The following is a 23,203-nucleotide window of genomic DNA, read 5'->3' as shown; positions in this document are numbered from 1 at the left end:
GAAACTACACCACTCACGGAATTTAATAAGGGGTGCAGTGAGTGTTTACACCCCACTGGCATTTGACAGATCATTGTAACAGTGGGCTGTGCAAATGAAAAATTACATTTTTCATTTTCACAGACCACTGTTTCAAAAATCTGTCAGAAAACTGTGGGGGTGGGGGTGGGGGGGGGGTAAATGCACACTGCACCCCTTATTACATTCTGTGAGGGGTGTAGTTTCCAAAATGGGGTCACATGTGGGTATTAATTTTTTTGCGTTTGTGTCAGAACCGCTGTAAAATCAGCCACCCCTGTGCAAACCACCAATTTAGGTCTCAAATGTACATAGTGCGCTCTCACTCCTGAGCCTTGTTGTGCGCCCGCAGAGCATTTTACGCCCACATATGGGGTATTTCTGTACTCAGGAGAAATTGCATTACAAATTTTGGGGGTCTTTTTTTCCTTTTACCTCTTGTGAAAATAAAAAGTATGGGCCAACACCAGCATGTTAGTATAAAAAAACTATTTTTTTTACACTAACCGGCTGATGTAGACCCCAACTTTTCTTTTTCATAAGGAGTAAAAGGAGAAAAAGCCCCCCAAAATTTGTAGTGCAATTTTTCCCGAGTACGGAGATACCCCATATGTGGCCCTAAACTGTTTCCTTAAAATACGCGCTCCGAAGTGAGAGAGCGCCATGCGCATTTGAGGACTAAGTTAGGGAATGCATAGGAGTGGACATAGGGGTATTCTACGCCAATAATTCCCAAACAGGGCGCTTCAAGCTGTTGCTAAACTCCCAGCATGCCTAGACAGACAGTGGCTGTCCAGAAATGCTGGGAGTTGTTGTTTTGCAACAGCTGGAGGCTCCGTTTTGGAAGCACTGCCGTACAATGTTTTTTTTTTTTATTGGGGGGGACGGGGACGACGACAGTGTAATGGGGTGTATATGTAGTGTTTTACCCTTTATTTTGTGTTAGTGTAGTGTAGTGCTTTTAGGGTACATTCACACTGGCGCAGGTTTACAGTGAGTTTACCGCTAGGAGTTTGCCGCAGCCCAAACTTGAAGCAGGAAACTTACTGTAAACCTACCTGTGTGAATGTACCCTGTACATTCACATGGGGGGGCAAACCTCCAGCTGTTGCGAAACTACAACTCCCAGCATGTACTGACAGAACGTGCATGCTGGGAGTTATACTTTTGCAACAGCTAAAGGCACACTGGTTGGAAAACCTTCAGTTAGGTTCTGTTACCAAACTCAGTATTTTACAACCAGGGTGTCTCCAGCTGTTGCAAAACTACAACTCCCAGCATGTACTGATCACCGAAGTGCATGCTGGGAGATGTAGTTATGCAACAGTTCGAGGTGCGCAACTACAACTCCCAGCATGGCGAGACAGCTGTTTGCTGTTTGGGCATGCTGGGATTTGCACTTTTGCAACATCTGCAGGGCCACAGTTCAGAGACCACTGCAGCGTGATCTCCAAACTGTGCCCCTCCAGATGTTGCAAAACTACAAATCACAGCATGCCCAGACAGCAAACTGCTGTGTGGGCATGCTGGGAGTTGTAGTTTTTCAAGATCTGGAGGACTACAGTTTATAGATCACTGCAAAGTCATCTCCAAACTGCAGCCCTCTAAATCTTGCAAAACTGCAAATCCCAGCATGCCTAAACGGCTGTCTGGGCATGCTGGGAGTTGTAGTTTTGCAACATCTGGGGGGGGGGGGGCTACAGTTTAGAGAGCACTGTATGTGGTCTCCAAAGTTTAGCCCCCCCCCAGATGTTGCTTATTCAACTACTCACCGGCTTCCGTAGTCTTCATCAGGGAGCCGCACGTCATCGCCGCCCGCCGCAGCCGATCAGGTAAGGGACCTCCACCGTCACCGCCGCCGGTCACGCTACAGTTCCCCCGTACTGCCCAGAGTACCGTCGGGGGCAGGACGGGGGAACCGAACTTTAACCCGCCCCCGATCTGCTATTGGTCATCGCATCTTGACGACTAATAGCAGGGATAGGAGGGGTGGCACCCCTGCCACCTAACTCCTATCCCTTCAGGGGGACTGGGGGTGTCTTGGACACCCCCGATCCCCCTGATTTTCCGGGTCACCGGACACCGGTATGACCCGGATCCGCCGAAAATTGTCGGTCTGAATTGACCGTCAATTTACGGAATGGGGGGTTCTCAGGACATATGCACGGGATGCCTGCTGATAGACATCAGCAGTCATCCCGGTCCGGTCCCCAACTGGCTAGCGGCGGGGACGGGAATTCCCACGGGCGTATGTATACGCCCCACTAGACATGTGCAGAACCAAAAATTTCGTTTTTTTTTCATTTTGTTCGTTTTTTCGTTTTCGTTTTTTAAAAATTTTCGGTTCTGTGAATATTCGGAATGCTGTGCATTCGTCATATTCGGTTTTCATATGCATCTGCGAATTTTTTTTTCATTTTCGGATGCATTCGTTTAAAAAACGGATGCATTCGTTAAAAACAACGAATGCATTCGTTAATTCTGATTTTTGGTTCTGCACATGTCTAGTGATCCCTCAACATACGATGGTAATTCGTATGTTGAGGGATTCGTGCAATGTAAAAAAGCAAAGTCCTACTCACCTGTCCCCGCTACTCCCGATGGTGTCCCCGGGCCTCCGCTGGGCTCTCCTAGTCCTCTTCGGTACTCTGCTGGGCTCTCCTGGTCTTCTCTGGTGTCTGCCGCAAAGCCTTACTGGGCCTCCGTAGCGATGTCATCATGTCGCTGCCCCACGCCGTTCCTATTGGATGACGGGATGGCGTGCACGACGGCATCATGACGACGTCAGAGGGAGACCCGTATGAAGGCCCCGGACCAGCCCAGGACCCACCGGAGGAAGGCCCGGAGCAGCGCGGAAAGGTGAGTGAACCTGCCCGGGCTGCTTCAACTGCTATCCGGAAGCAGCTTAAGCATTATGCGCTGCCGGATAGCAGTTGATGCATGGCCCCGACATTCGGTATACTGATAACGAATGCATTCGTTGTTCGTTAACATGCATATTCGTTATGCATTTGTTAACGAATGCATTCGTTAACTGTATATTCGTATGCTTTTTCGGGATTTTGCAAATTTTTTTTCGTGCATTCTTTTCGTAACGAACATTCGAAAATTTATTTTGTAACGAATTGCACATGTCTACGCCCTTAAGAGGTTAAAGTATAATCCCAACACTACTGTATTTCAACCAGAGAATTGAACTCACACCTGGGTCTCCCATCCACATTACTACCAGGACACTGCTGTTTAGCTTTCTACCCCATCTGCCACAAGTTCTCCATAGACCACAATGGGCCCATTGATTTGTATGGGCCAAAAATCACAATGTTATAGATCTAGCCCATTCATTCCTATACACCACCAATAGACCCTGGAGGCTGACGTCATACTCAGCCTCCAATGGCATTCAGACCCGTCAAACTTCAAATGTTTAATGGGTTAATGTATTCATGTAAATAAAGTACTGTATCCACACACTGTAACTTGGACCTGAGGAAGGAGGGAGACACATATAGATTGATGCACTAAATGAGTATATATATATATATATATATATATATATATATATATATATTTATTTATTTATTTTTTTGGAATCACCATCATTACTGAAATGATAGGGAAAAAAAGTGTTGAAAATACTCATTAAAAAAAATGTGTTAATAAAGCTGAAACCTTGCTTAAAAATTAAATTGTGCAAAAAATTTTTTAAATTACAAGTAAAAGTTGTTTGAAAAAGACGAGGCAGGCAAAGGAGCAAACAGACAGAGAATTTACTCCGCTTTCTGAAACTTTATACATGCTTTAAAATGTCGGGTTTTTTCCCAGATAATTCACATGAATTTCAGAGTGGTTTTAGGAAAAGACGAGTGATTTTGGCTGAAATGTAGGGAACACGCCCCTTTTCCCGAAAACAATGCCCATTTTGTAGTTTTTTTTTTTCACTCTGAGTGATTCAGATTCTGTCGGGTTTTTTCTGTCGCACATTCTGTCGCACGTTTTTAGGCGCAATACTGACAAAAAGAGTAGGAATCATGTTAGTAAATGAGGGCCAATGTGTCATTTTAACCATATAATATCCTGCATAGAAATGAACTCCCCCCTCCCCAAAGTTGCAAAATTGTGTATTTTCATTTTTTCAATTTTGCAAAAAAAAAAAAATAAATAAATTCCATACTTTCTTCATGTATTAAAATATTTATTTATTGTACATGGCCGGGCAAATATATGGGTGTGGCTTACACATGAGTGGGCGCATGGAGGGCCTCATGAGCCTCTATTTCCTGAGGGCCTCATGAGCTGTCAGTCCACCCCTGATAGGTAAGCTGTCTTAAGTAGGAGCAGATCCCCATAGCAAACCTCTTCTGCTCCGGACAGTTCCTGACATGGACAGAGGTGGCAGCAGAGAGCACTGTGGTCAAACAGAAAAGAAATATACAACTTCCTCTGTAGTAAACAGTAGCTGATAAGCACTTGAAGGATTAATATTTTTAAATAGAAGTAATTTACAAATCTGTATAACTTTCTGGCACCAGTTGATTTGAAAAAAAAAAAAAATATATATATATATATGTTTTCCCCCGGAGTACCGCTTTAAGAGGATTATAATACATAAAATTTGAAGCTCTTTCAATGATCATTGTGCCTAGGGTTAATAAACAGATTTGTGTGAACTGCTATATGCCTATAGCCAATGAACCTTTATGCCTATAGCTACAAAAAGACTATGCAGACATTACAGTAAATTCGGAAACACATTTAAATTATCATAAATTCTGAATTGTAGGTATGTCTTTCTAAAATAAAACATCACCACTTCCTACTTCTGTTTGTTACTGGAAGACTGTTGGAAAAAATATGGAAACCAAGTACTGCAAGGGTAGTCACCCAGCATTCCTAGAATCATAACTGGCCTCTCAGTCTAGTTATGCATTAGGAAGGGATGTATCGATGCATAACAAACCATTCTTTTCCATTCAGTACTCTGAAACACCCAGGGGAGCACAGGGAACTGTGCTTTTGGTCAAGGCTGTCATGAGACCTTTGGAGGCTTAACCCCTTAAGGAACCAGCCCATTTATACCTTAAAGGGGTACTCCGCCCCTAGACATCTTATCCCCTATCCAAAGGATAGGGGATAAGATGTCAGATCGCCGGGGTCCCGCTGCTGGGGACCCCGGGAATCGCTGCTGCAGCACCCCGCTATCGTTACTGCGCAGAGCGAGATCGCTCTGCACGTAATGACGGGCAATACAGGGGCCGGAGCATCGTTACATCACGGCTCCGCCCCTCGTGATGTCACGGCCCGACCCCGTTAATACAAGTCTATGGGAAGGGGCGTGGCGGTCGTCATGCCCCCTGCCATAGACTTGCATTAAGGGGACGGGCCGTGATGTCATGAGGGTCGGAGCCATGACGTCACGCTGCTCCGGCCCCTGTATCGCCCGTCATTATGCACAGAGCGAACTCGCTCTGTGCAATAATGATGGTGGGGTGCTGCAGCAGCGATCCCCGGGTCCCCAGCAGCGGGACCGCGGCGATCTAACATCTTATCCCCTATCCTTTGGATAGGGGATAAGATGCCAGGGGCGGAGTACCCCTTTAAGGACCGGCCATTTTTTGAACATCTGACCACTGTCACTTTAATAAATCCAAAGAAAGGGCAAAATAATATCAATATATTTTAGGTCGAGTGTGTTAGCAACTAACAAGAGATCCCATATACACACTTGAACATCAATTCTATACGCCACTATTAAACTTTATTGAAAACATCATTAGATAAAAACAATTAAAAAAGGGACAGTATAGCCAGACAAAAAAAGGAGTTGGTAAGGTAGGTAACATATCATAAATGAGCATAAATGTATAAGTGCAAAACATGACATAGTTATTCCTATCTAAACAATAGGGCCACCAGTACAACAAAATATAAGTTACACATAGCAGTCATGTGGAAAGTGCACAGAAAACAATAGCTAAATAAGGAGGTCACTGAATAGATGGCCTCCAGCGAGTGGTCAAGAGGAAGGGGAAAAGCAAATGATAGTGTGCAAATAGGAGCTCAAAAGAGCTGCGGGATACCAATAAATGCCCGCTCATCTTGAGCACAAAAAGCAGCATTGCCATAAAGCTTCCCCACTCACAGAGCACAAGGAAGCCAAACGGCGAAACGACGTTGGGGTGCTGGTGTTGTGTGGGTAGGTACACTGTTTATGTCTCCTAGCTTGTGCTCTGTGAGTGGGGAAGCTTTATGGCAATGCTGCTTTTTGTGCTCAAGATGAGCGGGCATTGATTGGTATCCTGCAGCTCTTTTGAGCTCCTATTTGCACACTATCATTTGCTTTTCCCCTTCCTCTTGACCACTCGCTGGAGGCCATCTATTCAGTGACCTCCTTATTTAGCTATTGTTTGCTGTGCACTTTCCACATGACTGCTATGTGTAACTTATATTTTGTTGTACTGGTGGCCCTATTGTTTAGATAGGAATAACTATGTCATGTTTTGCACTTATACATTTATGCTAATTTATGATATGTTACCTACCTTACCAACTCCTTTTTTTGTCTGGCTATACTGTCCCTTTTTTAATTGTTTTTATCTAATGATGTTTTCAATAAAGTTTAATAGTGGCGTATAGAATTGATGTTCAAGTGTGTATATGGGATCTTCCACTGTCACTTTAAGCATTAATAACTCTGGGATGCTTTCGTTCTGATTCCGAGAATATTTTTTTGTGACATATTCTACTTTATGTTAGTGTTAAATTTTCGCTGATACTTGAATCATTTATTGGTGAAAAATTCCCAAATTTGATGAAAAAATTGAAAATTTTGCATTTTTCTAGCTCTCTGCTTGTAAGGAAAACAGACATTACAAATAAATTATATTATGACATGTGACCCCATTTTGGAAACTACACCCCTCACAAAATTTTATAAGGGGTACAGTGAGTATTTACACCCCACTGGCGTTTGACAGATCTTTGAAACAGTGGGCTGTGCAAATGAAAAATAAAATTTTTCATTTTCACGGATCACTGTTCCAAAAATCTGTCAGACACCTGTGGGGCGTAAATGCTCATTGTACCCCTTATTACATTCTGTGAGGGGTTTAGTTTCCAAAATGGGGTCACATGTGGGGGGGGGGGTCTATTGTTCTGGCCCTATGGGGGCTTTGTAAACACACGTGGCCTTCAATTCCGGACAAATTTTCTCTTCAAACTCCCAATGGCACTCACTCTCTTCTGAGCATTGTAGTTCGCCCGCAGAGCACTTTACATTCACATATGGGGTATTTTCTTACTCAGAAGAAATGGGGTTACAAATTTTGGGGGGCTTTTTATCCATTTTTCCTTGTGAAAATGAAAAATTTTGAGTAACACCAGCATTTTAGTGAAATTTTTTTTTTTTTTTATTTTCCCTTCCAACTTTAATGAAAATTCGTCAAACACCTGTGGGGTGTTAAGGCTCACTATACCCCTTGTTACGTTCCGTGAGGGGTGCAGTTTCCAGAATGGGGTCACATGTAGGTATTTATTTTTTGCGTTTATGTCAGAACTGCTATAAAATCAGCCACCTCTGTGCAAATCACCAATTTAGGCCTCAAATGTACATAGTGCGCTCTCACTCTTGAACCTTGTTGTGCGTCCGCAGAGCATTTTATGCCCACATATGGGGTATTTCCGTACTCAGGAGAAATTGTGTTGCAAATTTTGGGGGTCCTTTTTTCCTTTTACCCCTTGTGAAAATAAAAAGCATGGGGCCACACCAGCATGTTAGTGTAAACATTTTTCCTTTTTTACACTAATAGGCTGGTGTAGCCCCCAACTTTTCCTTTTCATAAGGGGTAAAAGGAAAAAAGCCCCCCAAAATTTGAAGTGCAATTTCTCCCGAGTACGCAAATACCCCATATGTGACCCTAAACTGTTTCCTTGAAATACTACAGGCCTCCGAAGTGAGAGAGCGCCATAAGCATTTGAGGACTACATAGGGATTGCATAGGGGTGGACATAGGGGTATTCTACACCAGTGATATCCAAACAGGGTGCCTTTAGCTGTTGCTAAACTCTCAACATGCCTGGACAGTCAGTGGCTGTCCGGAAATGCTGGGAATTGTTGTTTTGCAACAGCTGGAGACACTGCTGTACGATACGTTTTTCATTTTTATTGGGGGGGGACAGTGTAAGGGGTGTATATGTAGTGTTTTACCCTTTATTATGTGTTAGTGTAGTGTTTTTAGGGTACATTCACACTGGCGAGCGTTTATGGTGAGCTTCCCGCTAGGAGTTTGCGCCGTGGCAAAAAATTTGCCGCAGCCCAAACTTGAAGCAGAAAACTTACTGTAAATCCGCCCGAGTGAATGTACCCCCCCGGGCAAACCTCCAGCTGTTTCAAAACTACGGTTTCCCCGTCCTGCCCCGCCTATTGTGGGTGGGCAGGACAGGGTAAACTAAAGTTATCCCCTCTCCCCCAATTTGCTATTGGTCGTCGCTTTTGATAACCAATAGCAGGGATAGGAGGGGTGGTACCCCTGCCACCTCACTCCTATCCCTTCAGGGGGATCGCGATCCCCCTTATATTCCGGGTCACAATAGACCCGAATGACCCGGAATTGGCGCAAATCGCAGCTGTGAATTCAGTTGCGATTTGCGCCAATCGCCGACATGGGGGGGGGGTCTGATGACCCCCTGGGCATTTGCGCGTGGTGCCTGCTGATCAATATCAGCAGTCATCCTGGTCCAGTCCCCGGACGGCGCGCGGCAGGGACCGAAATTCCCACGGGCGTACAGGTACGCCCTGGGTCCTTAAGTACCAGGGACCGAAGGCGTACCTGGGCCCTATGTGGTTAAAGTAGTAGTCCAGTGCTGAAAAACGTATCCTCTATGCTAAGGATAGGCGATAAGTTTCAGATTGCGGAACCCCCGCAATCTCCTGTACGGGGCCCCGGCTCTCTGGCCAGATAGCGCGTATAGACCAGCGTACAAAGCAGCGGCAGTCACGCCCCCTTAATACAGTGCTATGGCAGAGCCGGAGATTGCCGAAGGCAGTGCTCCGGCTCTGCCATAGAGTTGTAATGAGGGGGCGTGTCAGCCGCCACTTTGTACGGTGGTCAACACGCCCCCTTCCCGCGGCTGCCGAGACCCCATACGGGAGATTGCGAGGGGTCTCAGTGGTCAGACCCCCCCGCAATCTGAAACTTATCCCCTGTCCTTAGGATAGAGGATAAGTTTTTCAGCACTGGACTACTCCTTTAAGATGAAGATGATTTATGCAGAATGCTGATACATGTAAAGTCTAGATCTGGATCTGATATAAGACAAAGCTTTCATTGTCCCATTCAGAATTCCTCTCACTCCCTGCAGAACTCATCTGTTGAGGACGCCATGATGAAGCTTCTGCTTCCAGTGACCTGTCTTAGTTAGCCTATTTGTATACTGTGCTGTGTTATCCACTGCCTAGAAAAACCAATCACAGTCCCAACTGGAACAGCTGCAGTCAATCATGAGGCAGATGACAAGCAAAGAAGCTGAGAACTACTGTAGTTTATGCCAAAAACAACATGGAGGCCAACAAGTAATCTCCATGGAAACCCCAGAAACAGGGGTACAAAGCCAGAGCACATAAGTCTGCCTTTGAAATGTTATCATAATGGAGATGTGAACAGAGATAGGCCAGGGACAGCAAGCAACAGAGCAAGCAACTTATTTTTTTTTTTTTTATCTCATATCGCCGCTCTGTAATAACATCTGGCAACAGTTTAAAAGTATATTAATTACTTTACATGTAAGGCAAATAAAGCCACAACAGCAACACTGACAGCATCACAGCCGCCTGCACTCATCAAGTGTCATTGTGTCATTGTCCTGTGTACCAAGTGTCAGTATATCACTATCCTGTGAACCATGTGATGCCAGCACTATAAAATAGTATCCTACTTTTTAATGCTGATATCATATAGCTCAACAAAATAACTGGAGTTACAGTGTTATTATGTGTGTTTGTTTATGGGGTTTTAACTTTTAGTACAGTGTTTCCCAACTAGGGTGCCCCCCGGGCATGCTGGGAGTAATAGTTTTGCAACAGCTGGAGGCACCCTGGTTGGGAAACACTGCTTTAGTATTTGTATATATTACATGTGTTCTTATAAAATTGTTTTTATTTGAATACATCGGCCTTATAGGGGTATTCCAGTGAAAAAAATTTTTTTTTTCACATCAACTGGCTCCAGAAAGTTAAACAGATTTGTAAATTACTTCTATTAAAAAACCTTAATCCTTCCAGTGCTTATCAGCTGCTGAAGTTGAGTTGTTTTTTCTGTCTAACCACAGTGCTCTCGGCTGACACCTCTGTCTGTCTCAGAAACTGTCAAGAGTAGAAGCAAATCCCCATAGCAAACCTCTCCTGCTCTGGAAAATTCCTGAGACAGACAGAGGTGTCAGCAGAGAGCACTGTTGTATAAAAAAAAAAACTCAGCTTCAGCAGCTAATAAGTACTGGTAGGATTAAGATTTTTTAATAGAAGTAATTTACAAATCTGACTTTTACAACAGCAAAAACAACAGATAAATCAAGAGGTCAGATATAATATAATCTCACAGCCCTTTTAGACCCTTGTTTAGATAATTTAAAAAGTTATTTATTGATATGCATTAAAATATACTCATAGCTACAAATGTGATTGAACACTCGTGACACCTTCAAATTGGTACCTAAATACCTGATGAACAATGATCAGAAAAGTGAGCAAGCCGGGTCTAAACACTATAGTGACTAAATGATCTGTTTTATAACAGCGACCATCCGTCTACAAGGATATACAGGTCGACCCTTATCTATACCTTTTGGTCAAGAAAAAAGGTGAAGGGGACACTTCACGTTCACGACAAATCCACCTTTTTTAGTGAGCCAATTCCCAGATACTTGTTTGACGCAAAGGTATTAAAGGGGTACTGCGGTGGAAAACTTTTTTTTTTAAATCAACTGGTGCCAGAAAGTTAAACAGATTTGTACATTTCTTTTATTAAAAAATCCAATTCCCAGATACATGTACTTATTTGATGCAAAGGTATTAACTCACCACAAAGATCAGGTATTAGCCACAATTAGATACACCTCATGTGAATAGTGAATAAATTATAAAAACAGCATTACAGTTTTGTGCACTCTCGTTCCGACGCGTTTCCCCCCATAATATTGGGGTTTCTCAAGGAAAGCCTGGGTAAAATAGTCCTTTAGATAAGGACTAATATCAGGGAGCGAGGCTAGTTTTAGATACAGCAATGATACACCACCATGGTCAGGACATCTGAATAAGCACTCAATGGCGTCTTATGCACGCCCCAGTCTGTTGGTGCGTCCGCAAATGAGAGTGCACAAAACTGTAAGGCTGGAACTCCACTGATGTTTTTTTTGCAAAAACGCAGTCAAAAACGCCAATTTTCCCGCACGGCGTTTTTTCTGTGAAAAAACGCCGCATCCAGATGTTAGCTGCAAGTCAATGGTAAACTGCAAAATGCCAGATTCACTTGGCGTTTTTCAGATTGGCGTTTTTTTTTTATCCTTTTGGCGTTTTTCAGCAATTTCTGGCTCAGAGGCTGGATTTTCAAAACGCCCTGCAAAAACCTAGCTTGGCATTTTTGACCTGAAATCGTGGCGTTTTCCTTCCATAGAAGTCTATGGGAGAGCAAAAACGCCAAGAAAAACGCCATGTTGGTTTTAAATTTTACATTTTTGCAGCCGTTTTTTATTCTTTTTTGGACTTTATCGATCCCAAAAAAATATGAAGATACCTTTTTTATTAAAATTTCGTAGGGTACCATAAAAAAAATTAATAAAAAAGATACAGTACAGTGGAAAAAATTGTACCTAATGAAATGTATCCTTTTTATTACGAAATGTTTATTCATTTTTAAACAGGGATCAATTTATGTGAGCGGGTAAAGAGCTAAAAATATAGCCGACAATAATAAAAATGTAGTGTGCGTGTTTTTCACTTTAAAAAAAAAACATTTTTTAGGTAGTACTACCACTCCCAGCATGGAACACACTGTTCCATGATGGGAGTAGTAGTTACCTGTACTTATTGACAGATCCCCGGGGTCCCTTGCGATCCTCTTGTATAATGTATAGATGTGGCGGCCACTCTTCTATGGTCCCCTGCACTGACGTATATATACACATATTCATATTTCCCGCAGAGAGCTGTAATTGGTCAGATGGTTCCAGCCAATCACAGCTCTCTGTGAGAAATCAGAATGTGTATATATACGGCGTGCAGGGGACCATAGGAGAGCGCCGGCCGCTGCATCCATACATTATACAGGAGCATCACAGCGGGTGTCAGGAGTAATACCCGCAGTGATCTTTCCTTTACTACAAGTACTACTACTCCCAACATGGAGTACACTCTGCTCCATGCTGGGAGCTGTAGTACCTGCATTAATAGACAGATCGCAGCGGGTGTCAGAAGTTACACTCGCTGCGATTTGTCTATTAATGCAGGTACTACAGCTCCCAGCATGGAGCAGAGTGTGCTCCATGTTGGGAGTAGTAGTGGCTGCTAAAGCACACATCACAGCAGGTGTCACTACTGACACCCAATGTGATCGTCCTGTCTATAGCCGAGATGCAGAGCGGCTGTATACGTCGTTCGCATCCCTGCTCTGCACTGTACTCCGGGCCGTCCGCTCATTCATTGATGTTTCCCTCAGAGCTGTGATTGGCTGCAACCATCCGGCCAATCACAGCTCTGGGTGGGAAACATGAATAGCCAGTGATGTGAATAGAGCAGAGATGTGAGCGCTGTATAGAGCCACATCACTGCTATATTATGGACGATCGCATCGGAAGTCAGACTGACACCCGGGGCGATATGTCTATAGTACAGGTACTACTACTCCCAGCATAGAACAGTCTTGTTCCATGCTGGGAGTAGTAGTACTACATAAAAAATGTGGAAAAAAAGAAAAAAAAGTTAAACACACTTTATAAAAAAAATGTATACATTTTTTTTTTGAAAAAAAAAACATTTAGTTAAATACATTTTTACATCCCTACTGAATCCTTTTTATTTATTTATTTATTTTTTGGTACCCAACTATTTTGTAAAAAAAAAAAAAAAAACAAAAGGGGCCAAAAACGGCAAATTCCCCACAAAGATAAAAACGCCAGTAAAATACTCCAGAAAAAACGCCAAAAGGCAGGGAAAAACTGTGGCAGCTTTTCTGGCGTTTTTAAACAACAAAAATAGCAGGGCAAAAACCTCAGTGGAGTCCTAGCCTAATGCTGTTTTTATAATTTATTCACTATTCACATGAGGTGTATCTAATTGTGGCTAATACCTGATCTATGTGGTGAGTTAAAGGGGTACTCTGGATGAAAACTTTTTTTTTTCTTTTTAAATCAACTGGTGTCAGAAAGGTAAACAGATTTGTAAATCTTTATTCTTCCAGTATATTAGCTGCTGAATACTACAGAGGAAATTCTTTTCTTTTAGGAACACAGTGCTCTCTGCTGACATCACGAGCACAGTGCTCTCTGCTGAAATCTCTGTCCATTTTAAGAACTGTCCAGAGCGGGAGATAATCCCCATAGCCAAACATATGCTGCTCTGGACAGTTCCTAAAATGAACAGTGATGTCAGCAGAGAGCTTTGTGTTCCAAAAAAAGAAAATAATTTCCTCTGTAGTATTCAGCAGCTAATAAGTACTGGAAGGATTAAGATTTTTGAATAGAAGAAATTTACAAATCTGTTTAACTTTCTGCCGCCAGTTGATTTAAAAAAAAAAAAAAGTTTTCCACCGGAGTACCCCTTTAATACCTTTGCTTCAAATAAATATCTGGGAATTGGCTCACTAAAAAAGGTGAATTTGTGTCCACTTCACCTTTTTTCTTGACCAAAAGGTATAGAAAGGGGTCGACCTGGTAGATTGATGGTCGCTGTTATAAAACAGATCATTTAGTCACTAAAGTGTTAGACCTGACTTGCTCACTTTTCTGATCATTGTACATCAGGTGTTTAGGTACCAATTTGAAGGTGTCACGAGTGTTTGATCACATTTGTACCTAAGAGTATATTTTACTGCATATCAATAAATGACTTTTTAAATTATCTAAACAAGGGTCTATAAGGGCTGTGAGATTTTAATTTACAAATCTGTTTAACTTTTTGGAGCCAGTTGATATGACATTTTTCCCCCTCTGGAATATCCTTTTAAGTGTATTTGAAACAGCTTCATATATCCTCTACATATAACGCTGGTCTGCTTCAAATATCCTCTATACATACTTTTGTTTCAGCAGTAGTATTTGTTAGGATAGCCTAGAGCAGCCAGCCTCTTCAGTTGTTTTTATCCTGTTACACCCAAGGGTTGGTATGAAAGGTAGCAGACCATCCACTGCACTACTCAATCACTTCTCTAGCTCTGTCCCCTAAGTGTCAATGTATCAATGTTTTGTATGTGAAATGTCATTGTGTAATTTTTCTGGGATTCAATAGACAATCTGCCTTTTGCATATTATACACACCAGCAATACCCAACATATTCTTCCATAACTGTGAGTATCCCCCCCAAAGGGCTATCAGTGACATGCACTTCTATAGTTCATACACAGACATAAGTTCATTCTATGTTTGAGGTGTACAGGGTAAGCGTTAATGTCTCCATCTGGAATTATTTAGTTGGACATTCACATCACTTCACCCCTCTGGAGAGACGTTTCTCCACATCCAGATGTGTCATAGTGGGAATTAATTTAATACATGAAGCATCGTGGATTTCATGTCTTCACTAGACCATACAGTAGACCAGGCGGGTAAGTATCCAAAATCCAAGGACAATGGTTGCGCCTCAGTAGGGGTCTATCACATTAAAAAGGCATCCAAGTCTTGAGGAACTTCAAAGTGATCATCAAGAAGATGTGCCGCTTGGATGTTATGGGCCATGATACACGCACTAGACCTGGACCATCCACCCAGTCCTAATACCTTCACATCTAAACAACATTTATTAATTGTATACTGAGATGGCTTCAACCATAAACTACAACTTACGAACACATTCATCATTGCTTTCGTAATATCCCTGGCAGCAGCGGTGCCTTTTCCTATAGTCGATCTTTACTCCATGGCGGTAAGCTGTCCGATACATGATTCTATATGGAGACATAGAAAGGATTTATTGCGGTATACTTGAAATAGTTGTTTTTCTGCATTGATATCACACATGAAAATCAGTACATTTCTCTTCTGAAACACTCTGTGCTTCTGACACACTACAGTCCTTCAATTAACTGTCTGCTCCTAAATGCACTAAAACCATAAATGCACTAAAACAATAGCAATTGTGTTTAAAAAAAAAAGTAGACAAGGGGGAGTGATCTCTGGAATGGATCATGACCTGTATATTAAACAGGCCCTTGTCATCTTAGAAGGTTTACTGCAAACTTCATCATAATCCAGTGATAGTATTTAAAGGGGTACTCCGGTGGCCAATGTGTTTTTTCAGTTTCTACTTAGTTTTCTTGTTATCTCTGGTCTTGTGCTTGCTCATTGTTTGTGTTTCTTTTCCTTTCTTTGTGTGTGTCCATGTAGTGTAGCATCTATTTCCGTTTTGCCTTTGTTTTAGAAACTACAGCTCCCAGCGTGTCTTATAGTCTGCCCAACTTGTTTTGCATTGCCGCCCAGCCCTGTTTGTGGGCGGCTTTTTTTTCTTTCCCCTTTAGCACTCCCTTTCCCCACCCTGCTCATTAGTATACTCATCCCACCCACTGTCACTCCACAGGCCCTACATCAAGGAATTAATGAATTGCCAGGGGGGGGGGGGGGGGGGGGAACTGATCTGCCCTGCCCCCCCCCCCCCCCGCCAACCCCCCACCAATGAATTGTCAGCCGCAGTGCTTTCCCCACATTAGGGAACTAAGCATATGTGACCCGCGGGCGCTGCTCTGCTTCTTGCCCTTCCACCCTCCTCTCACCCCCATAAGCGATGTCCCCATAAGGGTTAAAGGACATCTGTACTGCTAAATTTTCCATATTCCTGTGCCCGGCTGCAAAAATAAACAAAATAAACTGACTCCCCTTCCAGAGTTCCCCCGTTGCTACGGTAATGGCCTTGCAGTCACGGGAACGTCACAGAGCCGTCAGCCTATCACCGGCAGCAGCGATGTCCCGCCTTGGCCGGTGATAGGCTGAGCGCACTGTCATGTAAGGAGCGGTCCGGTAGTACAGATATCCTTTAACCCTTTCGAGGACATCGCTTTTGGGTGGGTGAGAAGGGGGTGGAAGGGCAGGAAGCAGAGCAGCGCCCGCGGGTCACATATCATTAGTTCCCTAATGTGGGGACAGCGCACTACGGCTGACAATTCATTCCCTGATGTGGGGAATGCGGGTGAGAAGCTGACAGTGCGCCAGAGGGGGGAATTATGATAGCCGATATCCCTGATTCCCCCCTCGGGCACATGGTCCTCATGGCGGGGAAAGGGTTAAGTACATTGTGAGTGGGGCGCAGGGCAGGCTGACAGGGGGAGGAGACATCCATCCTCCCCAACAATTCAATGAATATTCATTACAGAGGTGTGGAAAAGGGGCAAAACCATTGCAGGAGAAGAAAAAACAGCAACGCCTGCATCACTGACGTCTTGTCCACAACAGTGAACAAACATGGCCGCAGGTGTGCACAACAGTCAAAAGCAACCAGAAAAACTACTGAACTTCAGTTACAGAAAAGAGGTCAGTAAAAAACAAATATGCTGTGGACAGATGTTTAACATGTGAATTAAAAAAAGTGCTAAACTCGCTACAAACACGCTAGATAACCATAAAACTGTGGTACCAGAGTACCCCTTTAAGATTGCTTTGAGTGATTTATTGAAAGATGGAGTGAGCCTGAGAGTCCTTATTGACTTCTGGGTTTCCCTCAGAGACGCTCAGTGCCTAGGTAGATAATTTATAGCAGTCCATGGCGCAGCTGAGCCCAGCATACCTCAAGGAAAGTAAGTGTTGAGAGGGATAGCGTTGGCTTACACAAAGTGTTCTGAAATCTGCAGTAGAATTGTCCCTCAGGCCAGGGCTGCATTTGGTCTAATGTGTCCTTTAGCAGTCTTTGACTCCTACTACTTTTCTTGCTCTTGCACAACGTCTACTGAATACTTCTTATTTGACTACTTCATCTCTTGTTCTTACTCCATTCTCATTTTTCCATACTTGACTAACAGGTTAAGGCTGGGTTCCCATTACGTTTCCCCCCATATGAGAGTGCATACGGCAGGGGAGAGCTAAAAACTTGCTCTCCGGTATGCCTTTCTATGCGCTCCCATATGTAATTAATTTCAATGAGCCGACCGCAGTGAAACGTTCGGTCGGCTCATTTTTTCCCCATATGCGCTTTTACAACCAGACCTAAAACCGTAGTCGACCACGGTTTTAGGTCCGGTTGTAAAAGCGCATATAGGGCAAAAATGAGCTGACCGGACCGAAAGTTTCACTGCGGTCGGCTAATTGAAATGAATTACATACAGGAGCGCATAGAAAGGTATACGGGAGCACAAGTTTTCAGCTCTCCCCTGCCGTATGCGCTCCCGTATGGTGGAAAATGTAATGGGAACCCAGCCTAACAGAGTTTTTATTGACTTTTACTAAGAAACCACAACATTTATCTTAATTGGCCTAGCTTTAAGTAGCAACTACACCAGGTGTGTGTAGAAAGTTTGAATCTTTGCACCATCTCCACCATCCTTATGCATTAGCAGCATGAAGGAATACAATATGAATCGTGATCAGAATAAGGCCACTTTCACACTATAAAGTTGCTCTGTTAAAAGACCTGTTATAAACTTCCGTTAAAAAAGTCTTAACCCCTTAAGGACCCAGCCATTTTACACCTTAGGACCCGGCCATTTTTTGCACATCTGACCACTGTCACTTTAAAAAATTAATAACTCTGGAATGCTTTTAGTTATCATTCTGATTCCGAAATTGTTTTTTCGTGACATATTCTACTTTAACATAGTGGTAAATTTTTGTGGTAACTTGCATCCTTTCTTGGTGAAAAATCCCAAAATTTGATGAAAAATTTGAAAATGTAGCATTTTTCTAACTTTGAAGCTCTCTGCTTGTAAGGAAAATGAATATTCCAAATTATTTTTTTTTTATTCACATATAAAATATGTCTTCTTTATGTTTGAATCATAAAATTGACGAGTTTTTACTTTTGGAAGACACCAGAGGGCTTCAAAGTTCAGCAGCAATTTTCCAATTTTTCACAAAATTTTCAAACTCACTATTTTTCAGGGTCCAGTTCAGGTTTGAAGTGGATTTGAAGGGTCTTCATCTTAGAAATACCCCACAAATGACCCCATTATAAAAACTGCACCCCCCCAAAATATTCAAAACGACATTCAATCAGTTTTTTAACCCTTTAGGTGTTTCACAGGAATAGCAGTAAAGTGAAGGAGAAAATTCACAATCTTAATTTTTTACACTCGCATTTTCTTGTAGACCCAATTTTTTTATTTTTACAAGGGGTAAAAGGAGAAAATTTATACTTGTATTTGTAACCCAATTTCTCTCGAGTAAGCACATACCTCATATGTCTATGTAAAGTGTTCGGCGGGCGCAGTAGAGGGCTCAGAAGCGAAGGAGCGACAAGGGGATTTTGGAGAGTACGTTTTTCAGAAATGGTTTTTGGGGGGCATGTTGCATTTAGGAAGCCCCTATGGTCCCAGGACAGCAAAAAAAAAAAAAAAAAACACATGGCATACCATTTTGGAAACTAGACCCCTTGAGGAATGTAACAACGAATAAAGTGAGCCTTAATACCCCACAGGGGTTTCACGACTTTTGCATACGTAAAAAAAAAGTTTTTTTTCACTAAAATGTGTGTTTCCCCCCAAAATTTCACATTTATGCAAGGGTTAATAGCAGAAAATACCCCCCAAAATGTATAACCCTATCTCTTCTGAGTATGGAGGTACCCCATAAGTTGACCTGAAGTGCACTACGGGCGAACTACAATGCTCAGAAGAGAAGGAGTCATATTTGGCTCTTTGAGAGCAAATTTTGCTCGGGGGGCATGTCACATTTAGGAAGCCCCTATGGTGCCAGGACAGCAAAATAACCCCCACATGGCATACGATTTTGGAAACTAGACCCCTTGAGGAACGTAACAAGGGGTACAGTGAGCATTTATCCCCCACTGGTGTCTGTCAGATCTTTGGAACAGTGGGCTGTACAAAATTTTTTATTTTTACAGCCCACTGTTCCAAAGATCTGTCAGACACCTGTGGGGTGTAAATTCTCACTGCACCCCTCATTACATTCCGTGAGGGGTGTTGTTTCCGAAATGGGGTCATATGTGTTTTTTTTTTTTGCGTTTGTCAAAACCGCTGTAACAATCAGCCACCCCTGTGCAAATCACCTCAAATGTACATGGTGCACTCTCCCTTCTGGGCCTTGTTGTGCGCCCCCAGAGCACTTTGCGCCCACATAGGGGGTATCTCCGTAGTCGGGAGAAACTGCATTGCAAATTTTGGGGGGCTTTTTTCCCTTTTATCTCTTGTCAAAATGAAAAGTATAGGGCAACACCAGCATGTTAGTGTAAAAAAATTTTTTTTTTACACTAACATGCTGGTGTAGACCCCAACTTCACCTTTTCATAAGGGGTGAAAGGAGAAAAAGCCCCCCAAAATTTGTTAGGCAATTTCTCCCGAGTACGGCGATACCCCATATGTAGCCCTAAACTGTTGCCTTGAAATACGACAGGGCTCCGAAGTGAGAGCACCATGCGCATTTGAGGCCTGAATTAGGGATTTGCATAGGGGTGTACATAGGGGTATTCTACGCCAATGATTCCCAAACAGGGTGCCTCCAGCTGTTGCAAAACTCCCAGCATGCTTGGACAGTCAACGGCTGTCCGGCAATACTGGGAGTTGTTGTTTTGCAACAGCTGGAGGCACCATTTTGGAAACAGTGGCGTACCAGACGTTTTTCATTTTTATTGGGGAGGGGGGCTGTGCTGGGGTATGTGTATATGTAGAGTTTTTTTTTTACTTATTTTATTTTATTTTTGTGTGAGTGTAGTGTAGTGTTTTTAGGGTACAGTCACACGGGCGGGGGATTACAGCGAGTTTCCCGCTGCGAGTCTGAGCGGCCGCGCAAAATTTGCTGCATCGCAAACTTGCAGCCTGATACCCACTGTAAGCCCCCTGCCCATGTGAATGTGCCCTGTACATTCACAGGGGGGGGGGGGGGGGGACCTCCAGATGTTGCAAAACTACAACTCCCAGCATGCACAGTCTATCAGTGCATGCTGGTAGTTATAGTTTTGTAACAGCTGGAGGCACACGGGTTGGGAAACACTGAGTTAGGAAACAGACAATGTTTCCCAACCAGTGTGCCTCCAGTTGTTGCATAACCACTACTCCCAAACATTCTCAGGCATGCTGGAAGTAGTAGTTCGGCAGCATCTTTAGAGCCAGATGTTGCCAAACTACAACTCCCAGCATGCTTGGAGTTATAGTTTTGCAACATCTGGAGGACTACAGTTTGCAGACCACTAATACAGTGGTTCCCAATCTGTGCCCTTCCAGATGTTGCAAAACTACAACTACCAGTATCCCAAAACTGTCCAGGCATGCTGGGAGTTGTAGCTCTGCAACATCTGAAGGGCCAGATGTTACAGAACTACAACTCCCAGCATGCCTGGACAGTAAGGGCCTGCTGAGGATGTGTAGTTTTGCAACATCTGGAAGGGCACAGTGGTCTCTAAACTGTGGACCTCCAGATGTTGCAAAACTGCAACTCCCAGCATGCCCAGATGCCAAGGGCTGTCTGGGCATGCTGGGAGTTGTAGTATACAGGGTCCCATTACAGCAATGCATGTCGCTTTACGGCGACATGCATTGCTGTAAAGGGCCCGACCGCGGTTGAAGAGGAACTCACCCGTCGCCGCCGCCGCCGCCGTCTTCATCGCTGGGATCCGGGTCTTCAGTGACAAGGTAAGTACCGGGGCCAGTCCCCAGCACTCCCCCGTCCCCCGCCGCGTCCTCTGGTCTTCCTCCCGTCCTCTCCGGACTTCCAGGGGCCGGGCAGGGCGGGAGGAAGTAAACGCCCCCCCCCCTTGCGATTGGTCGGTTAGATAACCGACGGATCGCAGGGGATAGGAGGAGGTGGCAGGCTTGCCACCTCGCTCCTAGCCTCCAGCATGGTCCTGGCTGTCTGTGACAACCGGGATCATGCAAAATTACTGGGCGGTCGGATCCCAGAGACCCGATCAGCCCGAGATCGCTGTTGTGATTTCAGCAGCGATTTGCGGTGATCGCCGACATGGGGGGCCTACATGGCCCCCCTCGGCATTTGCCCTGGATGCCTGCTGAACAATTTCAGCAGGCATCCGGTTCCGATCTCTGCCCGGCGCGCGGCGGAGACCGGAATGACTCAGGACGTATGCATATGTCCTGGGTCCTTAAGTACCAGTACTGTTAAACAGTTGTTACAAAATCCCATCAAAGTCTATGGGATTTTTTGATTATATTATGACCCGTTATAGCCTGTCATAAATAACGGACTTTATTTGTGATGGAGAAAAATCGGCACATGCACTAATTTTTCTTTCATCACAAGAAATTTATGGTTGTTATTTTTAACATTGTAGTCTATGGAAAACGGATGAGCCTTTAAGTCATCTGTTTGCACCTGGTTTATAATATTCGTTATTACTTCTGAGCATGCTCAGAAGAGGTGACATCAGCAGACTTCTGCAGTGCTGAGGGACTACTACTCCCATCATGGAACAGACTTGTTTTCATGATGAGAGTAGTAGTTCCCCGGCTGCGGGAGTCTGCCGTGTAACATCTGCGTTCCGGCCAGACACGCTGGCCATGAGCACTCTCTTGTCTTGTCCCTGCTGCCGGCGCGTGCCCCCGCCTCCTAGGGCGCACATGTGCCGGAGCTCTTACATTTAAAGGGCCAGTACTCATTTAATTAAGTGTTCACACCTGCACCCTGTCTTTAAGTATAAGCTCCTCCCTTTGTTCCCTGCCGGAGCTTTGTTGCCTTTGTGCCCTAAAGAAAGCTACTGTGTTTCTGTGTTCCTGATATCTATGTACCTGATCCTAGTTCCTTTACCTGACCCTGCACCTGTGCCACCTGCCCTGACCTACTGCTACCTTGACCACGTCTTGCCAGTTTCCTTTTGTGTCACGCCACAACCAAGCAACCTGTGTGGACAAGTCGTGCCAGGGGTAGCGATCTGGGTGCCGCCTGCCGCAGCAAGACCATCCCGCTTTGCGGCGGGCTCTGGTGAAAACCAGAGGCACCTTAGACTCCACTCCCTGGCAAGGCTCACATCATCATACACAAAGGCCAAGAGGATCCACCACCTGCCGTATCCTGTTACAGTAAGATCTGGCCATGGATCCCGCTGTGGTGCCTTTGCCAGATGTCTCAGATCTTTTCAACGTCGTGGCTCAACAGTCGCAGAAGTTATCCCGTCAGGCACAACAACTGAGTCAACTCTCAGCCATAGTGCAACAGCGTCTTGCCGCTCAGCAGCAACTACAGCATTAGCAGCAGCTACCTGTTCCTGAGCCTCCTCCTGTTTCTGCAGCTTCTCCCGGGGGCCAAGCTTCATTTGTCCTTGCCTTCTAAGTATGATGGAGATCCCAAGCTGTGTAGAGGCTTTGTGACACAGTGTTCTATCCATCTGGAACTCATGGTAGTTCTGTTCCTGACGGAGCGTGCTAAAGGGGCGTTTGTGGCCTGTCTAATGTCTGGAAAAGCTATAGCCTGGTCTACTCCTCTCTGGGATCGTAGAGATCTGGTCTCCTTGATCCTATCGGCCTTCCTTGCAGAATTCCACAATGCATTTTAAGAACCCGCGTGAGCCTCCTCTGCCGGGACAGCTCTTCTGAACCTCTGCCAAGGGAATTCCTCAGCTGGCGACTACGCGGTTCAGTTCTGCACACTTGCCTCTGAACTTGCTTGGAACGAGGAGGCCTTGTGTGCTACCTTTAAAAAAGGACTTTCCGGGGCGTGGCTTGGCGCGCTATGTGAGCGGGCACACAGGCTCAGGGCTCCGCAGCCTTCCTTATCTTATTCTAGGCATTTGGCTCTAAATCCATCTGGTGACCCACCTGCTGTTGTCTGAAAGGTACCTGGCTCTGCTGTGCTCCAAATGGCCTGCCGCAAAAG

At 44.3% G+C, this 23,203-nt stretch overlaps 1 protein-coding gene across 5 annotated transcripts in view; it reads right to left on the bottom strand.

The window, feature by feature from the left end:
* Positions 1 to 23,203, bottom strand: part of PEAR1 (platelet endothelial aggregation receptor 1) — a 443,307-nt gene that overhangs the window by 186,083 nt on the left and 234,021 nt on the right. For 4 of the 5 annotated variants that reach the window (XM_056545694.1, XM_056545692.1, XM_056545693.1 and 1 more), the window contains exon 4: positions 15,068 to 15,168. In XM_056545694.1, the coding sequence (XP_056401669.1) occupies positions 15,068 to 15,168 (101 nt within the window). Of the gene's footprint in view, positions 1 to 15,067; positions 15,169 to 16,584; positions 16,659 to 23,203 lie in introns of those variants that run through there. The other variant, XM_056545695.1, reaches the window with a different exon arrangement.

The sequence above is a fragment of the Hyla sarda genome, chromosome 11 (genome assembly GCF_029499605.1).
Source record: "Hyla sarda isolate aHylSar1 chromosome 11, aHylSar1.hap1, whole genome shotgun sequence".
NCBI classification, from domain to species: domain Eukaryota; kingdom Metazoa; phylum Chordata; class Amphibia; order Anura; family Hylidae; genus Hyla; species Hyla sarda.
The sequence above is the reverse complement of the archived record's forward strand: the minus strand, read 5'-3'. Positions and strand labels throughout refer to the sequence as shown.